Source organism: Uloborus diversus, chromosome 7, assembly GCF_026930045.1.
Source record: "Uloborus diversus isolate 005 chromosome 7, Udiv.v.3.1, whole genome shotgun sequence".
NCBI classification, from domain to species: domain Eukaryota; kingdom Metazoa; phylum Arthropoda; class Arachnida; order Araneae; family Uloboridae; genus Uloborus; species Uloborus diversus.
The window spans coordinates 79,200,988-79,225,533 of record NC_072737.1 but is presented as its reverse complement, the minus strand read 5'-3'; the positions used below and the strand labels follow the sequence as shown (position 1 = coordinate 79,225,533).

The 24,546-nt window shown below is 34.7% G+C and overlaps 1 protein-coding gene across 1 annotated transcript; it reads right to left on the bottom strand.

Annotated features, from left to right (window-relative positions):
• Positions 1 to 1,195: 1,195 nt before the first annotated feature.
• On the bottom strand, positions 1,196 to 24,419 carry LOC129226384 (17-beta-hydroxysteroid dehydrogenase type 6-like). Its single transcript, XM_054860986.1, has 5 exons — positions 23,850 to 24,419; positions 21,396 to 21,608; positions 12,883 to 13,065; positions 5,338 to 5,470; positions 1,196 to 1,696 (listed from the first exon to the last, which is right to left on the bottom strand). Exons 1-5 carry the CDS (start codon positions 24,187 to 24,189, stop codon positions 1,345 to 1,347), a joined length of 1,221 nt encoding a protein of 406 aa, XP_054716961.1. The 5' UTR covers positions 24,190 to 24,419; the 3' UTR covers positions 1,196 to 1,344.
• Between the last annotated feature and the right edge of the window lie 127 nt (positions 24,420 to 24,546).

Below are 24,546 nucleotides of genomic sequence, written 5' to 3'. Positions count from 1 at the left end.
TTGTTTTTTATTAACTTTAAAAAGTACTTATAGTTTGTAGACTCACACGATATTGAATATTAGTGAAAAAATCTCTAACACAATACTCAATATAGTGAGCATTTGTATTTCCCCGATATTGAACCATTTTTTCCAGACTTTTGAAAATGTAGTAGTCATTTTTATGGATAACTAATATTTAAAGAAAATATGTACTGCTTTGCCAGCCAATGAGGAAATCGGAATGACTAAAATAGTTTTCATGCATAACTAATAAACGATTTTACTCTTAAATCAAGCAAAAATATAATTAAACCTTATAGCTAGAAGATTGGGAGAAATTAAAAGAAGTTAACAAAAAAAAAAAAAAAAAAAAAACACTAAAATTTAAGATTTTAGTAAATAAGAAACTGACCAGTTTTTATTGTAATTCAATAATTATTTCAATACAATGTTGAAAAACCCTATTTTTTCAAAATATAATTGATAGTTTATTTTACTGCTGCGACAATTATTTTGAAGTTTTGTGTCTTCAAGGTGTGATAAATTTCATTGCAACTTATATTTGTTGAATTGGTAGCTACAATGAGTTCTGCTTTAACTAAACAGAACACTAACATAACACTCCAGAACAGAAATATATTATGTTTTTTTTTTTTAAAATTTACATTTACTGCCCCCCATGGTTTTTATTTTCACTCGTTTTTTCACATATTGTGTTTTTCTTTCATTTATTTTTTTTTCTTAAAATAATGTCCGACTCACTGTCAATTTATTCTATTGCTCGTAGTTAGAATACAGGACTTTAGCCATCCCGTATGAAAGTTCCACGGGACAGTTTTTTCGAAATAAGGGACCTTCCCTTACAATCCAATAAGTTTGGCTAGCCTGGTGATCACCCGCCTTGGTTCATAATTCACAAGGGGATAATTTTAGGCATTAATTTTGAAGTGACAAAGTTTTTTTCCCTTTTTTAACACCTTTTGGTGTTTTAATGTCATTTAACTGACTTCTCAGGAGTAAGCAATGGGGGATACTTAGAGATATTGATTTTAAAATTTCATGTTTGCCATATTAATTTGCTGTTTACCCTGCATTATTAGGTAACCATGACAAGACATTAATTGGGTTCATTCTCATACAGAATTTTTTATTTAAAATCTAACTTGTTTCTAGAAATACATTATTTTAAGTAGAAATGTGTTTTTTATTTTTTTAAGGACAATTAGTTTTTAATTAGTATCAACGCTTTATTATTATTATATATAGACAGATAAGAGAAATGCAAAGACAATACAAAAATGCTTCTTATTCATTTTCTTGTTATTTTTAAATGTAAGTTCGATTTATAGTTCTCTAGTAATTTTAAGAATGTTTTCGTTCTTTTGGAGTTGGAAGACCACTTGCATAAAAAATGAAACATGTTATGATATCCAAGAGCTTTTGCGGCATAATTTGACAAAAGTATAAGAAAATCCTTGTCCCACAATTCCGTCTTGGCTTGTATGTAGAATCAGGGTATTTTAGACTGACTGCCAATTCTAGTGCGTCGATAACAGGGTCTATATTTCTGCATCCTAATTTCCCCATTTCTTTTATAAACTTGCTGTATTTATGGAAATACTCATCGCCATATTTTGTTTTAATATCGTTGTCTAAACTGGATAGTGAAGCTTCTAGACGCTGCATCACAAATTTTTCTTCTGCAATCGGTGTTCTGAAATAAATATGTAGTAAAAAGAGACGAAAGAAAATATCAAACACAATGAAATAAATAACAATAACACACATATATAATGGGACCATATGTCCCGTTTGATAAGGACATGACGTATCAGTTTTCATGTATTCTGTCTCATTGGCCCCGCACACAGGCCCGGCTCCTGGGGTAGGCGGCTGCCTAGGGAGGCAAATTTTAGGGGCGGCAAATTTCGAAATTGAAACATTTTTTTAAACGAATATCTGCCGTAGTGCCATAAGATTTACTGCTTCAATGCTAAAAAAAAGTAATTGTGTGTACCAGTGCTTGGATATGCAAAACATAGTTTGAATTCCTAATTTAACAAGAAATTCAATTTACTTTTAGAGTTGGCAAATTGCGTGATTTAAGTCTTTTGAAAATATTAATATCTGTTTCAATGCCATGAGATGCACTACTTTAATGTTAAAAAAGATAATAAAATGCGTACAGTGCTTGGATATGCAAAACCCAGAGTGGAATTTAACTAGAAACTCACTTTAATTTAATTTTAATTTTGTTTTTTAATATATTATTATTGTTATTATTATTCAATGGGGCGGGGGGGGGGGGGGTGGCACTTGTCAATATTGCCTAGGGCGGCAGAAATACTAGAACCGGCCCTGCCCACACATGAACTGTCCCGTTTTTTGAAGTGTCAGAACGGAACACTGAATGCTTCAACCAAGTCACTGGGTAGAGCTGTTTAAGAATTTTATAGCGATGAATTAAATCATGCAAAATTATTTAACATATTTTGTGTTTGTCTGAGCCTAATATACTCAAGGAAAGGATATTTTAGCTGATATGACTAATTTGAGAACTAACGAAAAATCACGGCAAATCGCTGTTCTTGAAGCCATGTTGATTTCAAAACTAAATCGTACAAAATTTTGTCAAGAATTTCTTTCTTATTTAAAATCAGTACCAAATGTACTCGAGCAAAATTTATGCATCAAATAATAACATTAATTCATCTTTTTTAAGTGTTCATTTCTGTTTTTGTCCCTCCTCAAACTATAAAAAAGCACTTTTTTTAGCATGTACGTGCAGATGCCTAAAATTGGTAAATGTCCCCTTTTGAAAAGAAAGATAAGTGATCACCTTACTACAGGCTGCGTATAAAGAACTCCGAGGTTTTGGAGCTAAGTTTTACAATCATAAAATTAGGTCGATGTTATATAGGTAACCCCCGGTGAAAAAAGAAAAAAAAAAAAAAAAAGACACAACTAGAAAAAAAAAAACAGCAATGAAGAAAATCAATGTTTTCTGAAGTAGTAGTTTTAAGTGATTTCGTCTCAAATATTACAAAACGAGTAAAAACATTATTGTAACGTTTTTTTCTGGTTAGTTTTTGTTGTCTAAATAAATAATGCATACATAGATAAAGTTCGAAAAGTTTTCTTCTAAACTACGAAATTTTAATGATGTGTCACTATTCATTATTATATATCGTTTCTACAACACCACGCACACGCACCAGTTATGAGGGCTTACTTTGTGCGTTTGTTTTGTGGATAGAAAAGAGATTGATTTTAAATCAATAGTAAGTACGTTTCTTCCAAATTTTGAGTTTTGGCACTTTCTTTGCCGGGGTGCGATCATTGAGAAGAGATAAAATGGAGGGAGTGAAAACTTTCATTCATGGAACCGAGACCCCAAGTTATATGATAGATTTTAAAGCAAAGCACTGGAAGAAATCAGGTTTCTTTCGCTTTTTTTTCACGGAAAACGTGCCAACCATTCGCCGTTGTTGCGTCACATGACTTAAGGTTCTTTGGGTCCGCTTTTGCTAAGCCAATGATCGGACTTGCTCCCCCCATTTTAATTCCTGCTCTTTGGATGCGATATGTACTTAAAGGTTAATTTATCAAAGTTTTTAATATTTAGTAGATTTCAATGTGTGGTCCGTTTATATCTCGGCAAACAATCCAAACGGTAATCAGCCCCTCCCCAGATCTTGGTCAACATGCCTGGAGTATTGTGTGTCACACAAGCGATTATTTTTTGCCTGAGATGATTTACATCGTGTTTACAATTTTCTCGTCGTAAACATGATTCTTGACGTGTATCCAGATAAAAGTCTCACGGAGTCAAATCTGGGCTTCTTGGAGAATAAGAAATAGGCACTGATCTTCCAGTCCACTTCTTGATCAAGTATCAAATGCTTCCTCTCTACTAAGTGTTGAAAAAGCAAACTGAAACTGGTGTGCATAAAATTCGATGAGCTACTGAATTCTTCAAAATTAACTGACTTGAACTAACCCAGATGGGCGGATCCCCTGGGGGGGGGGCGGGGTCATGGCGCAGACTGCACGATTGAATTCTTCAGGGGGGCTGTTTTGAGGGGTATTTTTTCCGATTGGGGGGAGCTCTTGTTTTGAAGGGGGTCTTCGCATAATACAGCAGGAGTGTGCCCTTGCTCTTAGGGAGGGGGGGGGCGACTAACCTATACCATTCATTCGATATGATTTTTCAAAACACTGGAGTTTCTTTTATGAGCATCATGTATTCCCAATTTTATGCAAGGTGTCCGAACTGGAGTTATAAGTTTCCGGGAGAAGTTAGGGCAAAAATTGTTTAGCTAGTTAACTTTAATTTCCGTTCCTGCAAACAGTCAGCTGATTTAGGTAAACCAGAACTTAATAAAGTCACTAGTTTTGGGTTTACCTAAGTCAACTGGCTATTTGCAGAAACGGAAATTAAAGTTAACTAGCTCTTTGAGACCGTTTACATTGACCCTCCGACTCATGGGAGATATTTTCGATCGGATTTGAGAAAATGATCTGATAATGAAGAGATAAAAATGCACTGATGCTAAGGAAAAATGGAAACCAATATTTTAGCAGATCGAAGCCGAGTTAGTTTAGAGGTGGTATTAGTCTGCTGTAGGTTGCAATTTGAATTATTTTTATCGTAATTCCCTACTCTCGACATTAAGCCATTGAATTTCTTTTGTAAACGCACCCTAAAACCTGTTTCGGCGATTGGGGCATATGGGTGGGCGGGGGGGGGGGGGGGGGACAAGGAAAAAACAACTTTAACCATTTGACTTTTATCAGCAGCAAAAAATGAAAAAAAAAAAAAAAAAAGTGCACAATTTTGTTAGGGCTGGTTTTGAGAGCATTGAAAGAGATAAGTAGAAATAGATGTAAGTCTAACAACTTAACTCGTGTTTTTCGTGAAATTTTGATGAATTTTGTAGACATTAAATTTCCCCGATAGAAACACTTAGACATGAATGAGACTTACATTATGTATCCTAAAGTATTTTGAGGTGTCACAAATACTTGGTAATAATTTTATTAAACAAATGTGGCTTGTTTAAGTGAAACAATTGATTTACTAATTTCTAAACAATGAATGCATACACTAAAAGTTATTGCTTGTGCTAAATAATGTTTCGTAAGATACACAAAGAAAAACAAATAATTATGTTCTGAAAGTTAATAGTTAAGTATTGCCATTTTAACTGATCTTTAAATCAATATAAAATTCAAGTGACCTTGATACACAATTATCTGCTGTTGAAACAAATTACCTGATATAGACTGCGTGACAAAGGATGGGAATCGAAGCATAATCAAAGAAACAAGTCTGCAAATATTACTTTAACTTACAAAAATAGTTCAGGTTCAACTGCAATGAATTGTAAACCCCAAACTTCCATCTCTTGTCGGATACATTCTGTGAATCCCGTAACAGCATATTTGCTCATGGTGTATGGACAAATTCTTGCATGAGATATTCTGCCTGTAAAATCATTGTTCATTAATTGCATCATAAAGATTACAATAATAAAGGATTTCATCAAATCACAAGGCTTTGCGAAAATTGTGAGTGACTTCTCTTCATAGGCGGATTTAGGACCGAGTTCCTGGGGGGGGGGGGGGGGGCAAGATTTTTTTTTTGAGCAACACTTTAAATTGCCCCCCCCCCTTCCCCCTATGTTTTTGGTCTGTTTTCCTGCGATGCATAAGGTCATGCTTTTACTCTTTTTTTTTCTTTGGTGTGTCGTTTTCATTCGTATGTGTTTTCTTGCTGTCCTTTTTGAATTGACCTTAAGAGAGGTGACTAGTATCAAGAGAGTGACGCAGGGCTCCTTTTTAAGTGGGATAAAGAATGTCTCCAAATTTAGGGGGTCCGGGGGTTTCTCCCCCGGAGAACATTTTGTAAAATGGATGTAAAATTGTGCATTTTGAAGCCTAATAAGGGTTAATTGGAAAAACGAAAATCTCGGGAAAAAATAGACAATTTTTTTTTTTAAAGTTTAATGATTTAAATGTGCTTTGTGATGTAAGTTAATACTTTAAAAGAAATGCTGTACAGGATTAGAAAATATGTAACATGAGAGTAACATACTAATTATTAGAACAATTCATAATTTATACACTTGATAAGAAATAAAATTGAAGCACACTTTGCTTAGGAGTTTCAAAGACTTGTCTAATTATTTTCAAGGTTTGGTTGGTTCGATTGGATGTTTTAGTCCAAGAGCCCTAGTAGGTTATACTGTGCCAATTTTTTTCAAGGATTTTAGAACATTTAATAATTTAAGGCACTTCATTTTCACTTTCCAATCTCTGAAATTAAGCACTAGATTATACAGTTGTACAGTATTATTCAAACTTTGTAAAAAAAACCCCAGCTATTTTAAGTTTAAAAGAAAAAATAAACTATAGAATTCTCTCATTACAACAACCTTTTTTTTTTTAATTATAAGCAGTGCAGAAAACGAAAAGGAATAGAGGTAGTGTATCATTTTTTCCGGGCTAAACGGATTAACAATATGCAGTATAAGCAAGATAAAAGCAATCAATACAAAAGAATTTCCAAAATACTGCATTCGGGGTTAAATAAATAGCAAGATATGAAACATGTGAGTCACAAAAATGTTTTTCAAGTCATATGTTACATACGTAAGAACCATGATTTTTACACTTTTGATGCACGATATAGCAAGGAGCTAAATTTGACATATTTTGGCATTCCTCCCCCTACCATTTGTTAGAAATTTAAAATTTAAGGTTTGTAGCCACGCTTTTCCAAATATTCAAGGTTTTCAAGCACTTGAAGATGAAATTAATTTTTTCAAGCACTTTCCATTTTTCAAGGAACAAATCATGCAATTTTTTACAAGTAACGGACCCACTTCAAAGCAGTGGCCCGAAGCTATAGCTTGTTTATCTTATAGGCAAATCTGGCCCTATTACCTGCAGATTTTTGTAATTTTTACGAAAGTTCGTCAGTTTTTACGATTAAAGGATTTTTACAATTTTACCAATCTGAACGTGTGAATCCAGAAGGTTCTTCAAAATCTTTCGTCTGAAACAGCACAAAATATCTAGTTTTTGAAATCACGCAAATTGAAAATAAACATTCTGAAAAGAAAGAAAACAAATCATAACGAGCAGATCGTTCTGTTAGCGCAAATGGGGGAGTGGGGGGGGTTCCCTTTGTTTTAGGTTCTAATTTAAAAACAATCGTCAATTATTGTAAGTGTTGCAGCTGAATGCATAGCTCGTTTTGACTATATTTTCATTTGTATACTTGCCCAAATGGTTTTCAGTCCGAAATAGTGAATTTAGGCATATTTTCAGCACCCCAGTGACAGCTGTACTATTTTTATTTAATGTTCTTTTTTTTTCTTTTCTCCCATCAGAAAAGGACATTCACTATCCTCTTCATTTGCATTGAACTATTCAAAAAAAGAAAAATAATAATGATTTTTTGTTTTAAGATTTTGGAAGATGTGTTGTTACTATTTAAAGTCCTCCCAAAACTGGGGGGCATTGCCCCTATGGCCCCCTTCTATAAATTCACCCATGCCCTTCTGAACTAGTCAAAAAAGAAAAAAATAATGTTAAAATTTTTTTGGAAGATGTGTTGTTACTACATAAAGTCCTCTCAAAACTGGGGGGGGGGGGGGGCATTGCCCCCCTCTGCCCCCCCATAAATCCGCCCATGCTTCTCTTGGCTTTGGAAAAGTACTCTTGTTCTATTCGTTTAGAATTGTGCAAAAAAATTCCATTTTGGGCTGATTTTACATGCTTTTACAATGATGTCAATATACAAAGTATTGCAAAATATTTATCATTCTCTGCGTCTGACATTGTATTATAGGGATCAGGATTTTTTTTTCTGTTTTTTTGTATATGTATACACATATACAGGGTGTTCCGTTTCAAACTGCAAGACCTTTACTTTCGCAACCGTTAGTCCTAGATGCATACTTCCAATTGCAAAAATGTTCAAAATCAGATGCAGAGTTAAGATATTAAAAGTTTGAAGCTAGAATAAAAATGAGTCAAAAAATACAGAAGTTAACGTTTTATATGGGCCCCAGGTCCCCTAACTTATATTTAGGGAAATAATCTCCAATGAAAAATAATTCCCACACCAAAAGTTTAAAATTAGTACGACCAATATTTACCGAGATATAAAGCACAGCGTTTCGTGACTTACACCACTTTCACTAGCCGTCAATGACACCTTTTGGGGGAAAATATAGCTGTAAACAAGTGTTTAAAATGGAGTGTGCATAGAGTGTGGTTTTTCAAATTGTTCGAGGATTTGTATTGTGTTTTTGCGTTTCACCGAAATAACATTTGCATTTATTTTTGTATAGCAATGAAAAATATCAACACCTTGTTTACTTTGACGACCTGTCATTTTTCTGAAGAGCGACAAGTTCCAATCTCATCTTCTGTATGGTCCCTTAAAACTTTGAATTTGAAAATCTCCTTGAGTTTAGGTGGCAGAAATGTCAAGTTTTTTGTGTCAATAATAATTTTCAATGGAGATTATTTCTCTAAATATTAGTTAGGGGACCTAGGGCCCGTATAAAAAGTTAAATTTTGTATTTTTTGACTCATTTTTATTTTTGCTTCAACTTTCTGTACGTTAATTCTGCATCCAATTTTGAACATTTTTGCAATTGGAAGTATACATCTAGCACTAACGGTCGCGAAAACAAAGGTCTTGCAGGTTAAAATGGAACACCCTGTATATCGTGGGAGGAGTACAACACGGTAACTACAAAATGGGTAAAATATGGTTAATTGAAAAAAAAAAAAGGTTAAGATCCACCGTCCACACAGCATACTACAACTAGGTAGCCGCTGTAGACAATTCACAGGTGCTACTTAGAATTCTCAAAGTTGATTGTCCGAAAAAAAGATCATTTTATCATAAGGTAAGTTCACCATATTTAGTTGATTAACATATCAGAATTCCAAGATTAGAGTAAAAGCCAGTAAAATCATTGTGTTTAGTTTTACCGATACATTTGTATATTTTCAGATTCTCCAAAAATCGGACCCCCCCCCCCCCCCATTGATTTGAAGTTTTCTCGAAACAGAGTAAATTGTAGTTTTGGTAACAACCATTCCTCTACAATTCTTACTACATTCAGTGGCGGATACAAGGAGGGGGTCATGGGGGTCATGACCCCTCATCAAAACCCGCAACAGTATTTGAATGTTTGCTCGAAAAAATAAAAAAACTTGGTCGAAACCGTAAGAAGTGGATACAAAGAGGGCGGGGGAATCATGGGGGTCATGACTCCTCCATCAGAATCTGTGACAATACTTTATAATCTGTTTTAAGGTTCATTGCATTTGAGTAGTGAAGAGGATTGCTTGAAAAAAAAAGAAAGAAAAGCAAGACCGAAACCATAAAAAGAAACAGTAAATTCTTTATTTCGGGGGGATATAAACTGTCATTTTTCTATTATAGCTTATGTATTTAAAATATGTAGACAGTAACAGTAAAATAACTTTTATTGAGATAGTCTGCGGCGCTGGATTCAGGAGCCAGTATACAGTAAAACTCCTCCTAACGGATATCCCTGAAATGCGGACAATATTTAATTTCCCGATTCTAAGGCAAATAAAATTATTAAACCCCTGGCCTGTGGACACTCCTCTATTGCGGACAAAAAAATTTCTCCTGTTAGTGTCCGCCTTAGAGGGGTTTCACTGCATAATGAAAAGTAACAAAGAAGTGTATGACGTCCAATCGCTTTTTATGCAACAAATTTAATGAACGATAGTTATTGTAAAACCATATCCAAAGCTACAGGCATCGCTTCAATCGGTATAGCATTTGAGTGTGTAAATGTTTTTTTTTTGTGTAAAATCTCTGTAGATTATAATTTCTTTCTGTTGTAATTTTTAGATAGTTTCGTTTTTAGTCGTACTGAGTTTATTTTTAAATGTGCTGTAAATAGTTTATTATTTTAAATCAGCGTTTTGGATTTAGTATCCTGCAAGAAATGTTGAATTTGAGTGTCGTGTTAGCGCAAAACAAATATAACATTATACAACACACATATACAACATTATACAAAGGTTCTCGTAAACTCTAGCCCACCGTTTTAGACGGAAACCCAGTTGAAAAAAGCCTTGTTTGTTAGAAAAGAACTACATATAACAGGGGTTCCCATTTTTTTCCCGACTCACTGCACCCTTTGACGAATTACAATTTTTTCACGGCACCCTAATCTATTTCAATTATACAGGCATATTGAAATTATGGACAGCTCACGGCACCCCTCTCCCCTCTTTGCGGCACCCACTTTGGGAACTCCTGACCTACAACAAAAACAATGAAGCGTTCGTGTGACAAAGCATTGTAGTCTCTTTTTTTTTTGGACTGTTGAAAAAACTGATGAACCCAAAATCGATGGAAAGATATCTGGAGTTCCTGTATCAGACTCTGAGAGACTGCGACGTCTTCGTCAATCGACGTCTTTCGTCGTCCTCCGATTTTCTACAATTGGAATTAATCAGGAGTAATTTATCAAATCCGCATTATATTTATGGAATATTTTATTTTTAATTAGATTTTCGCCGCATTTTTTACTATTATTTTAAGTAATGTTATTTTTCTGCATACAAAATGGATATGTCGAGTATCATGCAAATTTATAATCTAAGATGGATATGTGTCGAGTATTATGCAAATATTTAATCAACCAGCGGTTTTGTGATCCGAAATTTCCGAAAACTTTGAGTTGTCGTTTTAGAAAATTTTCGGCTTAAGTTCTAAAACTGAAAATTTATTTAAAAGAAAACTTTTTAAATGATTTTTATCAGTGAATTCGATGATTTTTGTAAGCTATTAAAAGAGCTTTTATGATTTCAATGATTTTTGTTTGAAAATTTTAGAGGTGATAAGAGGTTTTACTTGGGGGTGTTGTACGTAGAAGAAAATTTTTGTTCGTAAGACGACGTTTTTGAGCATGACCCCAGTGTTGCCAGATGGTCAAATCCAGATTTCCCCAATTCCCTTCCAACTTTTCCCCAAAAAGCGATGTTTTCTATCAAAATTCCCCAAATTCAAAAATTATTTTTCCACTAATATTTTCATAAAATGAATCGACTTCCTCTGATATTTTTGTCTCTTGAAAAGAAATTTTTTTCCCCAAATAGACAAATTTTCATATAAAATTCCCCAACTTTTTTTTTCTTCCCATTTTCGCTTTTTTTTTTGGTTTTCTTTATCTTTATCTTTTTTTTAATCTTTACTAATAATAAAGCTGAAAGTCTCTCTGTCCAGAATCTTTCTCTCTCTCTCTCTCTCTCTCTCAGGATCTCTGTGACGCGCATAACACCTAGACCGTTTGACCGATTTTCATGAAATTTGGCAAAGAATTAGTTTGTAGCATGGGGGTGTGCACCTTTTAGCGATTATTCGAAAATTCGATTTTGTTCTTTTTCTATTCCAATTTTAAGAACATTTTCCCGAGCAAAACTATCATAAGATGGACGACTAAATTACCAAGTTATCATAATGTGGAACCGTAACGTGGGCAAGCCAATTGGCGATAAATTCATCATGCATTATTTGTAAATATACAGGGGAACCAAAATACTTTTTAATTTTCTACTACGGGCGAAGCCGTGCGGGTGCCACTAGTCATAAATACAAGCGCCTGACGAGAGATAAGAAATAGCCAATATATTTTTTTCTACTCGGATTTATTACTCTGCTTCTGTATGTACATTTAAACTAATTCCATAAAGTTGAGGGACTCTAAGCTAAACCAACGCTGTTCGATACAAACAATGTAACTACCAGATGTCAAGACGCAAATTTAAATACAAAAAAAAAAAAAAAAAATCCCCGAGTTTCCCCCCCCCCCCCAGGTTTTCCCCAAGAAAAAAATTTTTCCCCAAAAAATTCTCCTCAAAACCCATTTCCCCAGAGAGCACCAGAGTTCCCCAAAATGGGGAAAATTCCCCCAATCTGGCAACACTGCATGACCCTCCCCCCCTAAAATGAAATCCTGTGTCCACCCCTGTACTACATATTCCTACATGGACCGACCTAGAAGTTTTTCAAGGGAAGGGCGATTAATTTTTATTTTTTCTTATTACATATCTTATTTACACATGCATGAGGGGAAGGGGGCTCCCACAGCATTTTTATTTCCAAGAGCTAAAATATAGAGATATTTCCGAGGATGAGGATCCCGTATCTATTCAATTCCTTGCGTTGCCCAACGTATTCTAAAATTTCGTTTTCAGAGCTTCAATTTCGAAAAAAATTTAGGGAAATTTTATGCCCTTTCAAACACCAATTTCGAAAATAGAGAAGAAAGGAGTCACCAACAGTCGTCTAAAGCTGTCTTTTTGAAACTTGAACTTCAAAGAATGTCCAAGAGAGATTTCCGAACCCCATTTCTTCCTCGAACGCTATCAAAGATGGCCTACAATAACGATATATAACAGTACGCATCTGTATGGGAAAAAGACAATTGAAATAAACACAAACAAATTTATTTCTATTTCATAGTATTCAAACATTTTATTCCTTTATAATTTTTCGAACCCTGTTTTTTACCTGGCGATCAAGATTGCTATGCCTATGGTACTTAGGTTGAATAAGACTCAGTAGCAAACCTGCACATCTAGCTATCTATCTGTAAATCTAATGCCATGATTATTAAGAAGACAATAATAGAATTGCATTTTATGGATTAGTTGATTAATGAGAACTTCAGTAAGATCCGTAAAAGTTTTCTGAAAAAGTCTATCTTTAACTCTGTTGAGTTATTGAAAATGTTTAGTTCCACTTTTTGTTTCGTAAAATAACTTAAAAGGATTGAAAAATGTATTTTATGGTTTAGCTACATAGAAAAAAGAAACATGCTAGCTTACCAGCAAGACTAGTTACGTTAATTATTCGACCATTGCAGTTTTGTAATAGCGGGAGAAATGCTTTCGTAACTCGAACTGCGCCAAAAGCATTTACTTCCATGGTATCTTTGAAGTCTGTCATTGAAGAGAATTCCGCGTCAAATCCTTTCTGTATTCCAGCATTGTTTACAACTGCCAATAAATCTGAATAGTAATAAAGAAACAAATAAGTAAAAAGTAAAATGAATAAAGATACCTGTTACGAATAAAGCTTACTTTAGAGAAAGACAATCATCTTGACAATGGGTTGTTGTTGTTCAGGTGTCCCTAGTTAAAGCTTGACTACAGAGAGATCAGAGAGATTGAAGAAGGGGGGGGGGGGAGGCGAACTGGAAGGAAAAACGGACTTCTTCATTTTGTAGAATGAAGGATAGGCGAGAACGCACAAGCAGTCAAGTCTCGCATTTTCGCTGATCCTACCGAAAACAAAATGAAGTGATGCGTTTCCTCTTCGAGTTCAAGCGCCACCTCTCCGTGGTTAAAATTTAATAAGACTACGGAAAGATGGGGCGCCATTGCCTTGAGAGATTGGACTTCTGTATCTATATTTATTCACAAAAAAGACTACAAAAGAAAGATATGCAGCGCAAAGCGTTAAAACAACGCTCTTGGCACACCGTTGGGAATCGAGCCCACGACCTCCGACATATGAAGCGAAGCTTCTACCACAAAGCCACAGAGGCTGCCAAGGAAATACAGTATCCTCATATATGTGATAGCCAATGATTGAGTAACCCGCGAGTTTCAACAATGAAACTCGCGCCACTGCATGATAATTTGATAACATGTTTTGGTAATGTTTAACATGCAGGGAAAGGCTTTATTGTGACAAGGTTGAACTCGACCCGGTCACTTGACTGTTTTACTGGTAACACTGTCATTTCAGGGGAATGAAGAAACGAAAAAATGGTCAACTATGAACGCTATCTACTGGAGTTGAGGGTTAATCCACTGGAGTGAGGGTTACAATTTCAACTATCAAAGTATCACCAAACAGGCAATTGCTTCGTTACAATATAAAGAAGAGAGGCAATTTTCACCCGTCATACCTTGACGGGAGATTTTCCAGTTTCTCAATAATATACATGTATGATGAGATTACAGACATATCTAATATATGTCAGTTAAGTCTGCTTTGAGACACATCTATGAACAGAGATTAAGGGAAGATTTTATTGCTCTTGTTAATGGCTACGGTTTGGCCCGAGAGGAAGATATTGCGATCATCTAATAATGATAAACCATGAAAAAGGAAGAATGTAATAAGTTCCAAGAGACGCTGTTATTCTATTGACATGAATAAAGGTATTATAGGGATAACTAATTCTCAGCTGATGTCATATTATTCGAAAATTGCATGAAGAATTACCATACTACTAGCGTTGTTTGTGATTATTGTACAACAATGTCCTAATGTTTGTTGGTTGATTCCAATGAGTTAAATGGGTCAAGATCTTATGTTGAAAAAAATAAGAAAATAAGCAAAAATTAGCGTTGCAAAAAAAAAAGAAAAAAAATACAGTTTGGTTTAATACAGTCATAGTTTTACAACTAGGCACAATACACTACACTCTAGTGCAAAGAAAATCTCTAGTTTTCGGTGATTTGGCAAATTTGTCTGAGGAATACAAGTAAGAGGTATACATTAAAGTTTTATTGTTTTATTGTTTTTTTTTTTTCATAATTAGGCATTCAAAAAATATAAATCTGATGGCAAGGAAATTTCTTACTGTAATATCAATGAAAACTTACTGATCTTGACTGAAGATACAAAGTCTTACGTCTCTCTTACGTCTAATGTGTATGATTTTATGTTACTTAACTTCTTATAGACAAGTAGTTCGTAACCTGGGGGCGATTTGGCTCCTAAAATGGGCGATAAGTTCGTAGTGGAAGATTGGGGCCCGATGTGTGTTTAAAAATAATTATAATAATAAATAGTGAATATCAAAGGTGAAAATGTTGACGAAATCTATTGTTAAGATATCAGTATCAAAAAAAAAAAAAAAAAAATCTGGTTAAAAAAAGAGACGAAATCTTAGATGCCGGAACAAATCGAGACCTGACAGCTCTTCTACCCGCCCTTCTCCTACTCTGACTCTTTATTTCATCATGCATCTGATGTTCACAATGCAAGTACTGGTCGTCCACTTTCCAATCCTTAAAAAGTAATCAATTACAGGTAACGAGAATCTCGAATTTCCCGAGGAAAAATCCTAGTTTTTGCTGATCACCTTAATCTAGTGGTTCCCAACCCTTTTAGGTCTGCGGCAAACAATTTTGTGAAGAAAATTTTGAGGCCCACTAAGTACTAATTATGCAAGTAAAAATCTGGTAAAAATAGACACTGAAAATATACGTAAGACAAAAATAGGTGAATGTTACAGCTGCAGTAGTTTGTATGTTTTCTAATAATAAGTTAAACATCCTTCTATAAGAAAAACTGAACGAAATCAAAATCTTGTCAACACTTTACCTTTGGACAGCCACTAAACTTTGCAAGGAGGCAATTGTTTCCGTTGACTGCCTGTTTAATCCAACACCAAACAGTCTTGGAGTTTGTTTTTCAGTAAGTTACCGCCTATAGCCAGGGCTAAGGCAGAAATTTGGCACTCTTGGCTTCCTTAAGATGTTTTCCACTTCCAGCTCAGTCACTTCCTATGCCGGGCTAATGAGTGATAATAAGCACGAAATTGCAGTCCTTGGCTGGAATGACTGAGCTGGCGGTGTATTCCATGTATAGTCTTGGAGTTCTTGAAACTTTACTTTAACAGTTAACAGTTTTTACCACTACTCCAGAGTTTTCTTTCTTTTTTTTAAGTCCAATTACACTTGTTTTAACTATAAGTGCCTCTCTATGTACCCTACAATGGATAAATTTATCGAAGAGAGCCACTGATCAAATTTTGGGGACTGAACCAATATTCCAGACGTAATTGCTCCCAATCAGTTAAACCTTCGCACTTTGACCAATCTTTCACTTTCTTTTTTTCTTAAATCATCAACAGACAAGAAAATGTCTTCGGCAGTTATTTCTGCCAACCATGACTAACTTAACACTATTTATATTCAACTAGCATTCCCGTACCCGGCATTCCTCGGGTAATGGAATTAGCAGGGGTTAACAGTGCTTGGTGCACCTAGTTTCGAAAATCCCCTATAATAATTACTTATTACCTACAACTTTTTCTAATTTGGGGAGGATCCCGGGGCCCCTGGACTCCTTACATATATGCCTTTGTCCTTAACCGATCTTTAACTGGTTTTAACAATCCTTTTAAAGTATTGATTATCTTTGCAAACACAGGACATCCACAGTTTATTGATATATTAATGTTTAAGCAAGAACTTCTTTGTATACAACATTTTTAGTTTTTTTTTCTGGTGCTAAAATTATTAAGCTGCTTGATGAACTGACTTTGGAGCAAGCTACATAACATTGGCCGCGTGAAAAAAAGTCTTCTCTTAAATCGGTCCCTGCTACTTTTAATGTCTGTCCTTGTGACTTATTAATGGTTATTGCAAAGCAAACTTTAACAGGAAACTGCACTCTTCTAAATTCAAAAGGATAGTCCGCCTGTGATGATGTTCTTAAAAACTTCGTTTCTAGTTTTGAAAAAATGAAAGCAATAGACAGAAACATTATGATTTGACTTGAGAAAAGCCTCGAAGAACCACGTGAGAAACAAAAACAATATCAAATTTATAGTTCGCTATCGACCAAAAGTTGAGATGAAGTACTGAATAATGATTTGAATGGAGGAAAGCCTTCGAAAATAAGGGATTTGAATTCAATGACAGGTTTTAATTTAGAAAAAAATAAGAGGTTTTAATTAATTTCTCCCGAACTAATTGAGATTTCAAAAAATCCTTTCTTAGTGGTTACTTTCGTAATCATGCGGACAGGCCGGCCAAATTTCAAGTCTGAATCTTCAGCGGTTTTGGCTGTGTGTTGATATATATATATATATATATATATATATATATATATATATATATATATATATATATATATATATATATATATATATATATATATATATATATATGTTATCTCAGGACATTAATTTTTATATATTAAGATACTGCCATTCAATTTAAAATTATCAAAAACTAGTAAATTAATCTGACCAATAATGTTTGTACTCTCGTAAAGTTGCTGTAAAAAATAATCAATTTGTTTCATGCAAAATAATGACAGATAACCTCTTACGCTTTTTCCAAAATTTCATCAATTCTTCTTTTCAAGGTTGTATTTTTTTTAATAATGAAACTTGATTGTTTATTAATTTTACTACGGGCATAGTAAGCTCTTCAGCAGGTGTCTGTGGAACCCGTTTTTTTTTTCGATATTAACAAAAATAGCTCATGAGACAATTTTATTTGTTAAGTTAGCTACGCGATTTGAAGATTTTTCCAAATTTTTCCCATTTTGGGAAAAATTTCTTTTCTTGATTTGAAAGAAATAATAAAGTTCTTACACATTCCGGATGTTTAGTTTATAGACGCATTTCAGGTTTTAAGAGTTCTATACATTTGTTGGATACCATTTCGATACAAATCCCACACACCCTCACTGAAGCTCTTCCTTAGTACCAGAAAAAACAAATCTTCATTTTAAACAAACCGGGTCATATTTACAAAATGTTTGCCATTTTTCAACAAGTTGGACTGATTGTCGAGTTACTAACTAACTCACAACTTTTGAGATCACAGTTGAAAGTCCTTTCATCAATTGACAGCTTCATCTTATCCCATGTGATTATAGCCTTACACATTAACTACTTTCTTCGGAGAGATTTTAAGTGACGCCAGTTGTGAACTGTCCTGAAAAACTGATACTATAAACTCCAAGATTTATATTGGCAACGTCCACGGCCCAGTACCGCGCTGCCCGCGGCCTACTTATGAGCCGCGGCCCGTGGGTAGGGAACCAGTTAAAAACTGACAGGGAATCAAGATTTGATGATTAGACCAAAGTAAGAAATTTCAGATTGGATTTTAGATCAAGTTTCTTTTGAAGCTGACTGAGGACAAGCTTGACAATTCTTTGCAGACAGCGCTTCCAGATCCGGAATATTGTTGTGAGTTGAAAGTTTTTAAGCAGTACAGTTACAAACTAGCCTGGGTGAAGCTGATTCTGATGGACATTCCACTATGGGAAAACACTGAACCACTCCTCATCTCATAGTAAAAATATTTCGTTAAAAGAGGATATAGTTCTGTCTTTTCCAGCTGCTCACGAAACCAAGATATAGGTTAGACATTTTCTTCGAAGGAGATTTGCGTTTGAATCTGATGATGAACACTAATCCTTCAATTGAAATCTATCAAGCGTATGATAGGTATTATAACGGTAAAAATAAACAAATGAGTTTTCAAATTTTCATTTTTTTTTTTTTGCTTCAAATTTTAATGTTCAATGTTATCGGTTCTTCCAAACTCCAATTTAAAAATGAAAATAAATTCATAAAAAAAATATGTTGCTGTTCTCGAAAAGTACGTCAGTGATCCTAGTTTAGTATTTTCTCTTTTTCCTCCAGATATCAGAAGTGTTTCGGGGGAAAAAAGTTACATTCTTTTTAAAAAGTGAGAGTGACTAAATAAAATCGCTTTATTTTTTACATAGTAATTCAAATTAAAATTTATATTTTCTGTACCATTGGTGCTCACTTGCACCAATTTTTGTTTTTTTCAGAGAGCAAGAAAAGGGCGAGAGATGGGTGGGGGATAGATGTAGGTCAACTATGAGAGGCGGAGATGGATCAAGAAATGTTAGGAATCACTGTTCTACAAGGTGATCTAGTTTCATGTCCGTTTAGTAAAAATGTATGAGGGGTACAATTAAAAATTCTTTATTAAAACTTCAACTTCTTTTATTTATTTATAAATAGACATTGATTGTAATATTTAGCATAACCTCAAAATATCTTTTTTGAAAAACGATAAATGAAGATGACGGAACTTCAAACATTAATACACATTGGTAATAAACTACTGTAATTGGTTGATGCGATGCATAAGTTAAAAGTTGGTGGTATTTTTCTTCTAATAGTTGGTAAAACTAATTCTTTATATTCTGATTCTACCAAAAGTGTGTGATGAGGAGCAATTTTATAGTGTAAGCGCTTTTAAGAAGCAGTAATACACAAAGCTTTTTCGTGAACCTTTATCTTTTCTTCTTGTTTATGGTTCTTTTTTTTTCATTTGTTTGTTTCTAAAGTAAGGTGAGTTGGGGGAAGTGCAGCCCTTAAATTGTACAGTTCAACTTTATTAAGGCCTAGACATTACAAGACTTGATACAAATTTTTTAATTTTTATTTCGTATGCTACCTGTTTTAGTGTGTTTCCCAAGACATTAGCCTGCTAAACTCATTGCAGGTAAAAAAGTTGAAATTTAAAAAAAAAACTATTGTGCTCTAGGGCCGCACTTTCTCAATAAAAGTGGGGCAAGAGCATCACCTATTTGAATTTTTTTTGAAAACCGTTTGAGAAAATAAGGGGCAAGTGCAATCAATAGAGTATTTTTTCCTAAATAAAAACGATTTTTTTATTTTTATTTTCACCTATTCATTGGGAAGTTATTACATTTTTCCTAACGAAACCTGACAATGTAAAATGAAGAACGTTCAAGGAACAATGGATTATTAAACAAAATTCTGAAGTTTTTATTTTAAATTAAATAAAGAACATGAAAGATAACTTTTATTATGTTAATAAGCTTTATATAAAAAAAAACTTGCATATCAAGGAAAAACCTTTAAAACTTTAATATCAACGAACTTATAAAATATTAACTTAATAATACAAAAAGTAACTGTGCAACTGACAAAAGGTAACCATGTCTTTGACGAACTTGAACATATTTTTTTGTATAAGTACACTTAGTATAGTAATTAACAATTTAATTTATATAATGGAGCAGTATATATAAGCAGTTATATTGGAGCAATATAGACTAGTGACACTTATTGTTAGTTAGACAAAGATGCAGGGATTAAAAATTAATTACATTGCTTCAGGAAAGTGCAGTCCCAAGAAATGCGAGGCTGCACTTTCCCCTTTTTTTCGGGCCGCAATTTCCCATTCCTATAATTTTCTGGGGCAAGTGCAGCCCTAAAATTAATTGATTTTAAAGTAAAAAATAATAAATCTCAGCTTTAAAAATACGAAAAGTAGACATGAAATAGTTGTACTTACGTTCTGGAAACACGAAAAAGTGAGAACAGAAGAAACGATGATTTCTCGAACCATAACAACATGGCACTGTAGTGGGAATGAGTAAAGTTAGGAAACGAGGGAGGGAGTAGAGTTACCATTCAAGTAGCGCGATCTAACGCACGCAGTGCAAAGCAATAACGTTTACCAAGCTACCCAGATGACAACCAGCCTTGCAGATATTCCCGTTTTCTGATTATTAACCTAAGCCGCACTTGCCCCAAGACCGCACTTACCCCAACTGACCTTACTTTTACAAAAAATATTTACTGCACACCATGGCTTCCCACCTTGGGGGGGGGGGGGGGGTCATGGAGCAAATTGCGTCGTTGAAGTTTTGAGGGATATTTTTCTCATTTGGAGGGGGGGAATCTCTTGCTTTTGGGGGTTTTCGTGATTTTTAGGGGGGACGGGGTGCGCCTTTTCTCTTAGGGGGGCGGGGAGCATCCCTGCTGCAAGCAAATATCCAACAGCTGTTTACATCACTCAGGAATAACAGTTTCGTTCTTGTTTGAGCTCAGCAGTCTGGGATAGCCCGAACAGAGCTGAAGTCAAAAAATCTCATTAAGAAGCTGAGTACTTCTTTACACTCATAACTAAAAATATTTAAGCGTATCAGTAAGAAGTCCGTAAGTAGAGCTCCCCCTCTAAAAGTAGTTATGGTTGAAGCTAGGGTAAAAATGTATAAGTTACCATTTCGAAGTGTAGCCGTACATAGCTCTCGGATCTCCCTCTGGTGTGCGTGAATCATTTTTAGCTTCAAAAGGGAAGATACACTCCCGTTCCTTTATCGGACACTTTGTCCGATAATGGGGATGGCACGATGGCAGGGTCCCCCCCCCCTGTCCGGGAATGGCAGGGGTGTCCACCCCGGGGGGAGGGGGAGGGGTTATGGCGCAGACTGCGCCTTTGAAATTTTTAGGAGGAGGGGGCGTTTTGAGGGTTAATATTCTCATTTTTGAAGGGGGGGGGGGGCTCTTGCTTTTGGGGGGAAGGGGTCCTGGTATTTAGGGGTGGGCGCACCCTTGCATTTCGAGGGAGGGCAACCCTGGTTATGGCTGTTCCAGACCGACTAGCTTAAGTAACTGCAACTGCAGTGTCTGGACGCTATAACGAGCTGTTTGGTATTTATTAGCAGTTCTGCCTTTCTCCTGGCATAGGGAGATAGCTTGTAGCATTTAAAATATTTGCCGTTATTATTTTAGAATTTACTGTCTTCAAGAGGCATGTTATGATAATTAAATAAAGTGTGTTACCGCAAGATGCTAAATGTTTCTTCACAAACTTGAAGGCTTCTGCTACGCTGTCATCTTTTGTAACATCAAGTCCTATTATCTGTAAGCGGTCAGAACAGTTTTCTTTGAGTGTTTCAGCTCCTTCACCGTCTGGAAAAAGGCAACTGGCAAACACATGGAAACCTCTAGAATCAAGTCTCCGCGCTAAATGATGACCAAATCCTGTATCGCATCCTAAAACGACATACAGAAGAAATATATATATATATATATATATATATATATATATATATATATATATATATATATATATATATATATATATATATATATATATATATATATATATATATATATATATATATATATTTTGTTATAAAATTATTATTTTTACTACCATTAATTTTTTACTTATTCTATTTTTTCATGTTGGAAAACTAGCTATTTGGAGTCTCAAACATTTCCACAGCTGCTTTATACGGAGTTCTAAGTTAATTTGAACACATGAGGTACCTCTGAAATAGAATCTGCTTGCTAAGAATTCGCGAAATTATATTTTGAACCAGGATGTTGCGAAACTTCATCGATTGTCAGAACTTTTATTTTTTTTGTGCTGCCCATAAGACCCAGGTAATTTGTTTTTCCTTGCTCTGGGGTGTTAAAATTTCTAGAACTTTATCATAACTACACAAGATATCTATTTCACTATCTTCATCCATATATATATATATATGATCGAGTGATCGATACGAGCCAATGATCGAGTAACGCTCTGGACGTCAACAACAATGAAACTCGCGCCACGACATGATAATTTGATAATATGTTTTGGTGATATTTAACATGCAGGGAAAGGCTTTATTGTGACAAGGCTGAACTGGATCCGGTTACTGAACTGTTTTGCTGGTATGATTGTGTCATTTCAGGAAATGATGAAACGAAACAGTGAGCAACAATGAACGCTATCTACTGAAGTTTAGGGTTAATCCACTGGAGTTAAGGTTGCAATTTCAACCATCAAAATATCACCAAACAGGCAATGACTTCGTTCAAATGTAGAAGCAATTTCCCCCGTCATATCTTGAAGGGCGATTTTCTAGTTTTACGTAATGTTGTTTGAATTGCAATTTATTTAGAGTATTCTATTGTCCAAAATTTTCAACCACTGATAATAAACGTATCATTAAATAAATTATGGTTTATATTATTTTTATGCCAATTACAGTCTAGTTAATAATAAAAAAAAGAAAAAAAAAGGCACAAGCATTGTAAAAATATACTTCTATACCTAAGGAAACCGCTTTTCAGTGTGTGAGTGTGGATCTTTTTATAAATGTGCTTTAAAAAAGAGTTGACACACACATCCAACACTGATGAAGTTCATCAGTGTTGGCAGAGGCGGCGACTGGGACTTATAAGCGCGGATGTAATTTTTTTACAGTAAGTTAATGAATATTTTAGGCTATCTTGAGTGACAAAAAGGGGAGGGGGGGGGGCTTCGAATGTTCTCCCGCGTAAATGTTTTGGAATAGTAGTTTTAAAAACGCCGTTTTAGTATAGTTTTGTCAACGTTCGGGGAACGAAGAGAAGTTTCCAGGGTTGTCTCAGATATTAAAAAAAAAAAAAAATAAAGTCTAATTAGTAATAATTTAAAAGAAAACAAGTAAATAAATAATTTAAAAAAACCATGAAGAAGTTTTAACTGTCCTTGGTAAAGTAAGGGTAAGAAAGGCTCTTCTCGGAAAAAAATCTTAAATTGATGTCTTAAAGACGCAAATTAAAGCCATCTTTAGCAAACTTAGAGGGATTTAAATTTTGCAAAGTTAAAAACGTCTTTTAATGTCGTATAAAACATTATTTCAGACTTCTCTTTTATTGACTTAAGGGAGGACGAAAGGATTCGGAGGTTCTCCCAGTATTTTTTTTTTTTAACTGATGAAATCCTAAGAACTCTGTCTTGAACTCCGGATTTTTTTTATTTTTTTTATTGGAGTCTTAGAAACGCAGTTTTATGCTATCTAGGAGGAGTCTCTTCCTGATCCCCTCTCAAACTGGAGTCTTTATAACGCAAATTTAGGTCATCTTTGAATTTAAAGGAAGAAGAGTGCGTTCGGGCATTTTCTCCCGGAAAATTTTTAAAATTGAAGTTTTAAAACTGAAATTTTAAGCAACATTTGGTGACGTTAATCATCAGGTAATCTCACCCAGAATGTTTTTGATTAAAATCTTAACGTTTAGGCAATCTTTGATGATGAAAAAAGTGCAGGGGCAGTCGCCCCCCCCCCCCCCCGAATCTCTGTCACTGAGTGTTGGAAAGGCGGCTAACAAATCAAATTTTTGTCCATGTAAAAATATATTTTGCTCTAAAATAATTTGTACTTTCAGATTGCCAAGTTTGATTCAAGTCTCTCAAAAATTCAATCTGTGCTTAATTAACTATACAATGATTAAATAAAATCATCCAAATGTTCTTACCTGTGATGAATACGGCTTTATTTTCCGGATCCACCTTTTCAGGCAGGTATGCACTTTTTACGAAGTCATAAGTAAAATGAGACAAGAACAGCAGAAAGGTAAACTGCGATAATTGAGAATGCACACTTGTAATGAGATATGGAGAAATGTTTTTCAGCAATTCCAACACTAAAGCAACTATGATAATGTGCAACAAACTAGCAATTAAACGTCGATCGAACATTAAGAATGTTTTAAAAGCAGCTTCTGGCAAAAAACGGATTTGAAACATTTTTATGGCCAACGAAAACCACACTATGATGAACCTCGTAGGTGAGAATAACAGAAAGAATTTATACATGAACTAGAAAAACTGGAGGAAGGTCAAACATTCTTCGAAGAATCGTGGAACTTGCGGCTGACTAAATAATTATCAAGTCAAGTCTCGAATTTTCATCTCCATTAATAAATCGCAGATTACAGTATTCTACTATGCGCAGAGAGTCGCAGCTGGAAATAAGTTTCGAATATAGTTACCGACAAATCACTGTCTATCAACGATTTGTAAAATAGTAAATTTACGTCCTTGAGATACTTATGCCGGATTGAAGCCATCCAGTAAACCGGTTTCTCTTCACTACCGGACTAAAATCAATTACCCTAAAAAAAAAGACACTTTCACTTTTGGTTTAATAAAACAATTCTTTTTGTTTAGAAC

What these genes read in the sequence shown, in the direction of transcription:
- LOC129226384 (XM_054860986.1), bottom strand. Translation starts at nt 24,189, where the DNA reads ATGTATAAATTCTTTCTGTTATTCTCACCTACGAGGTTCATCATAGTG. An exon ending in TAAAGCCGTATTCATCACAG is followed by an intron (nt 21,609 to 23,849) that starts GTAAGAACATTT and finishes ATGTCGTTTTAG; the next exon opens with GATGCGATACAGGATTTGGT. An exon ending in GTTGAACCTGAACTATTTTT is followed by an intron (nt 1,697 to 5,337) that starts GTAAGTTAAAGT and finishes TATTTATTTCAG; the next exon opens with AACACCGATTGCAGAAGAAA.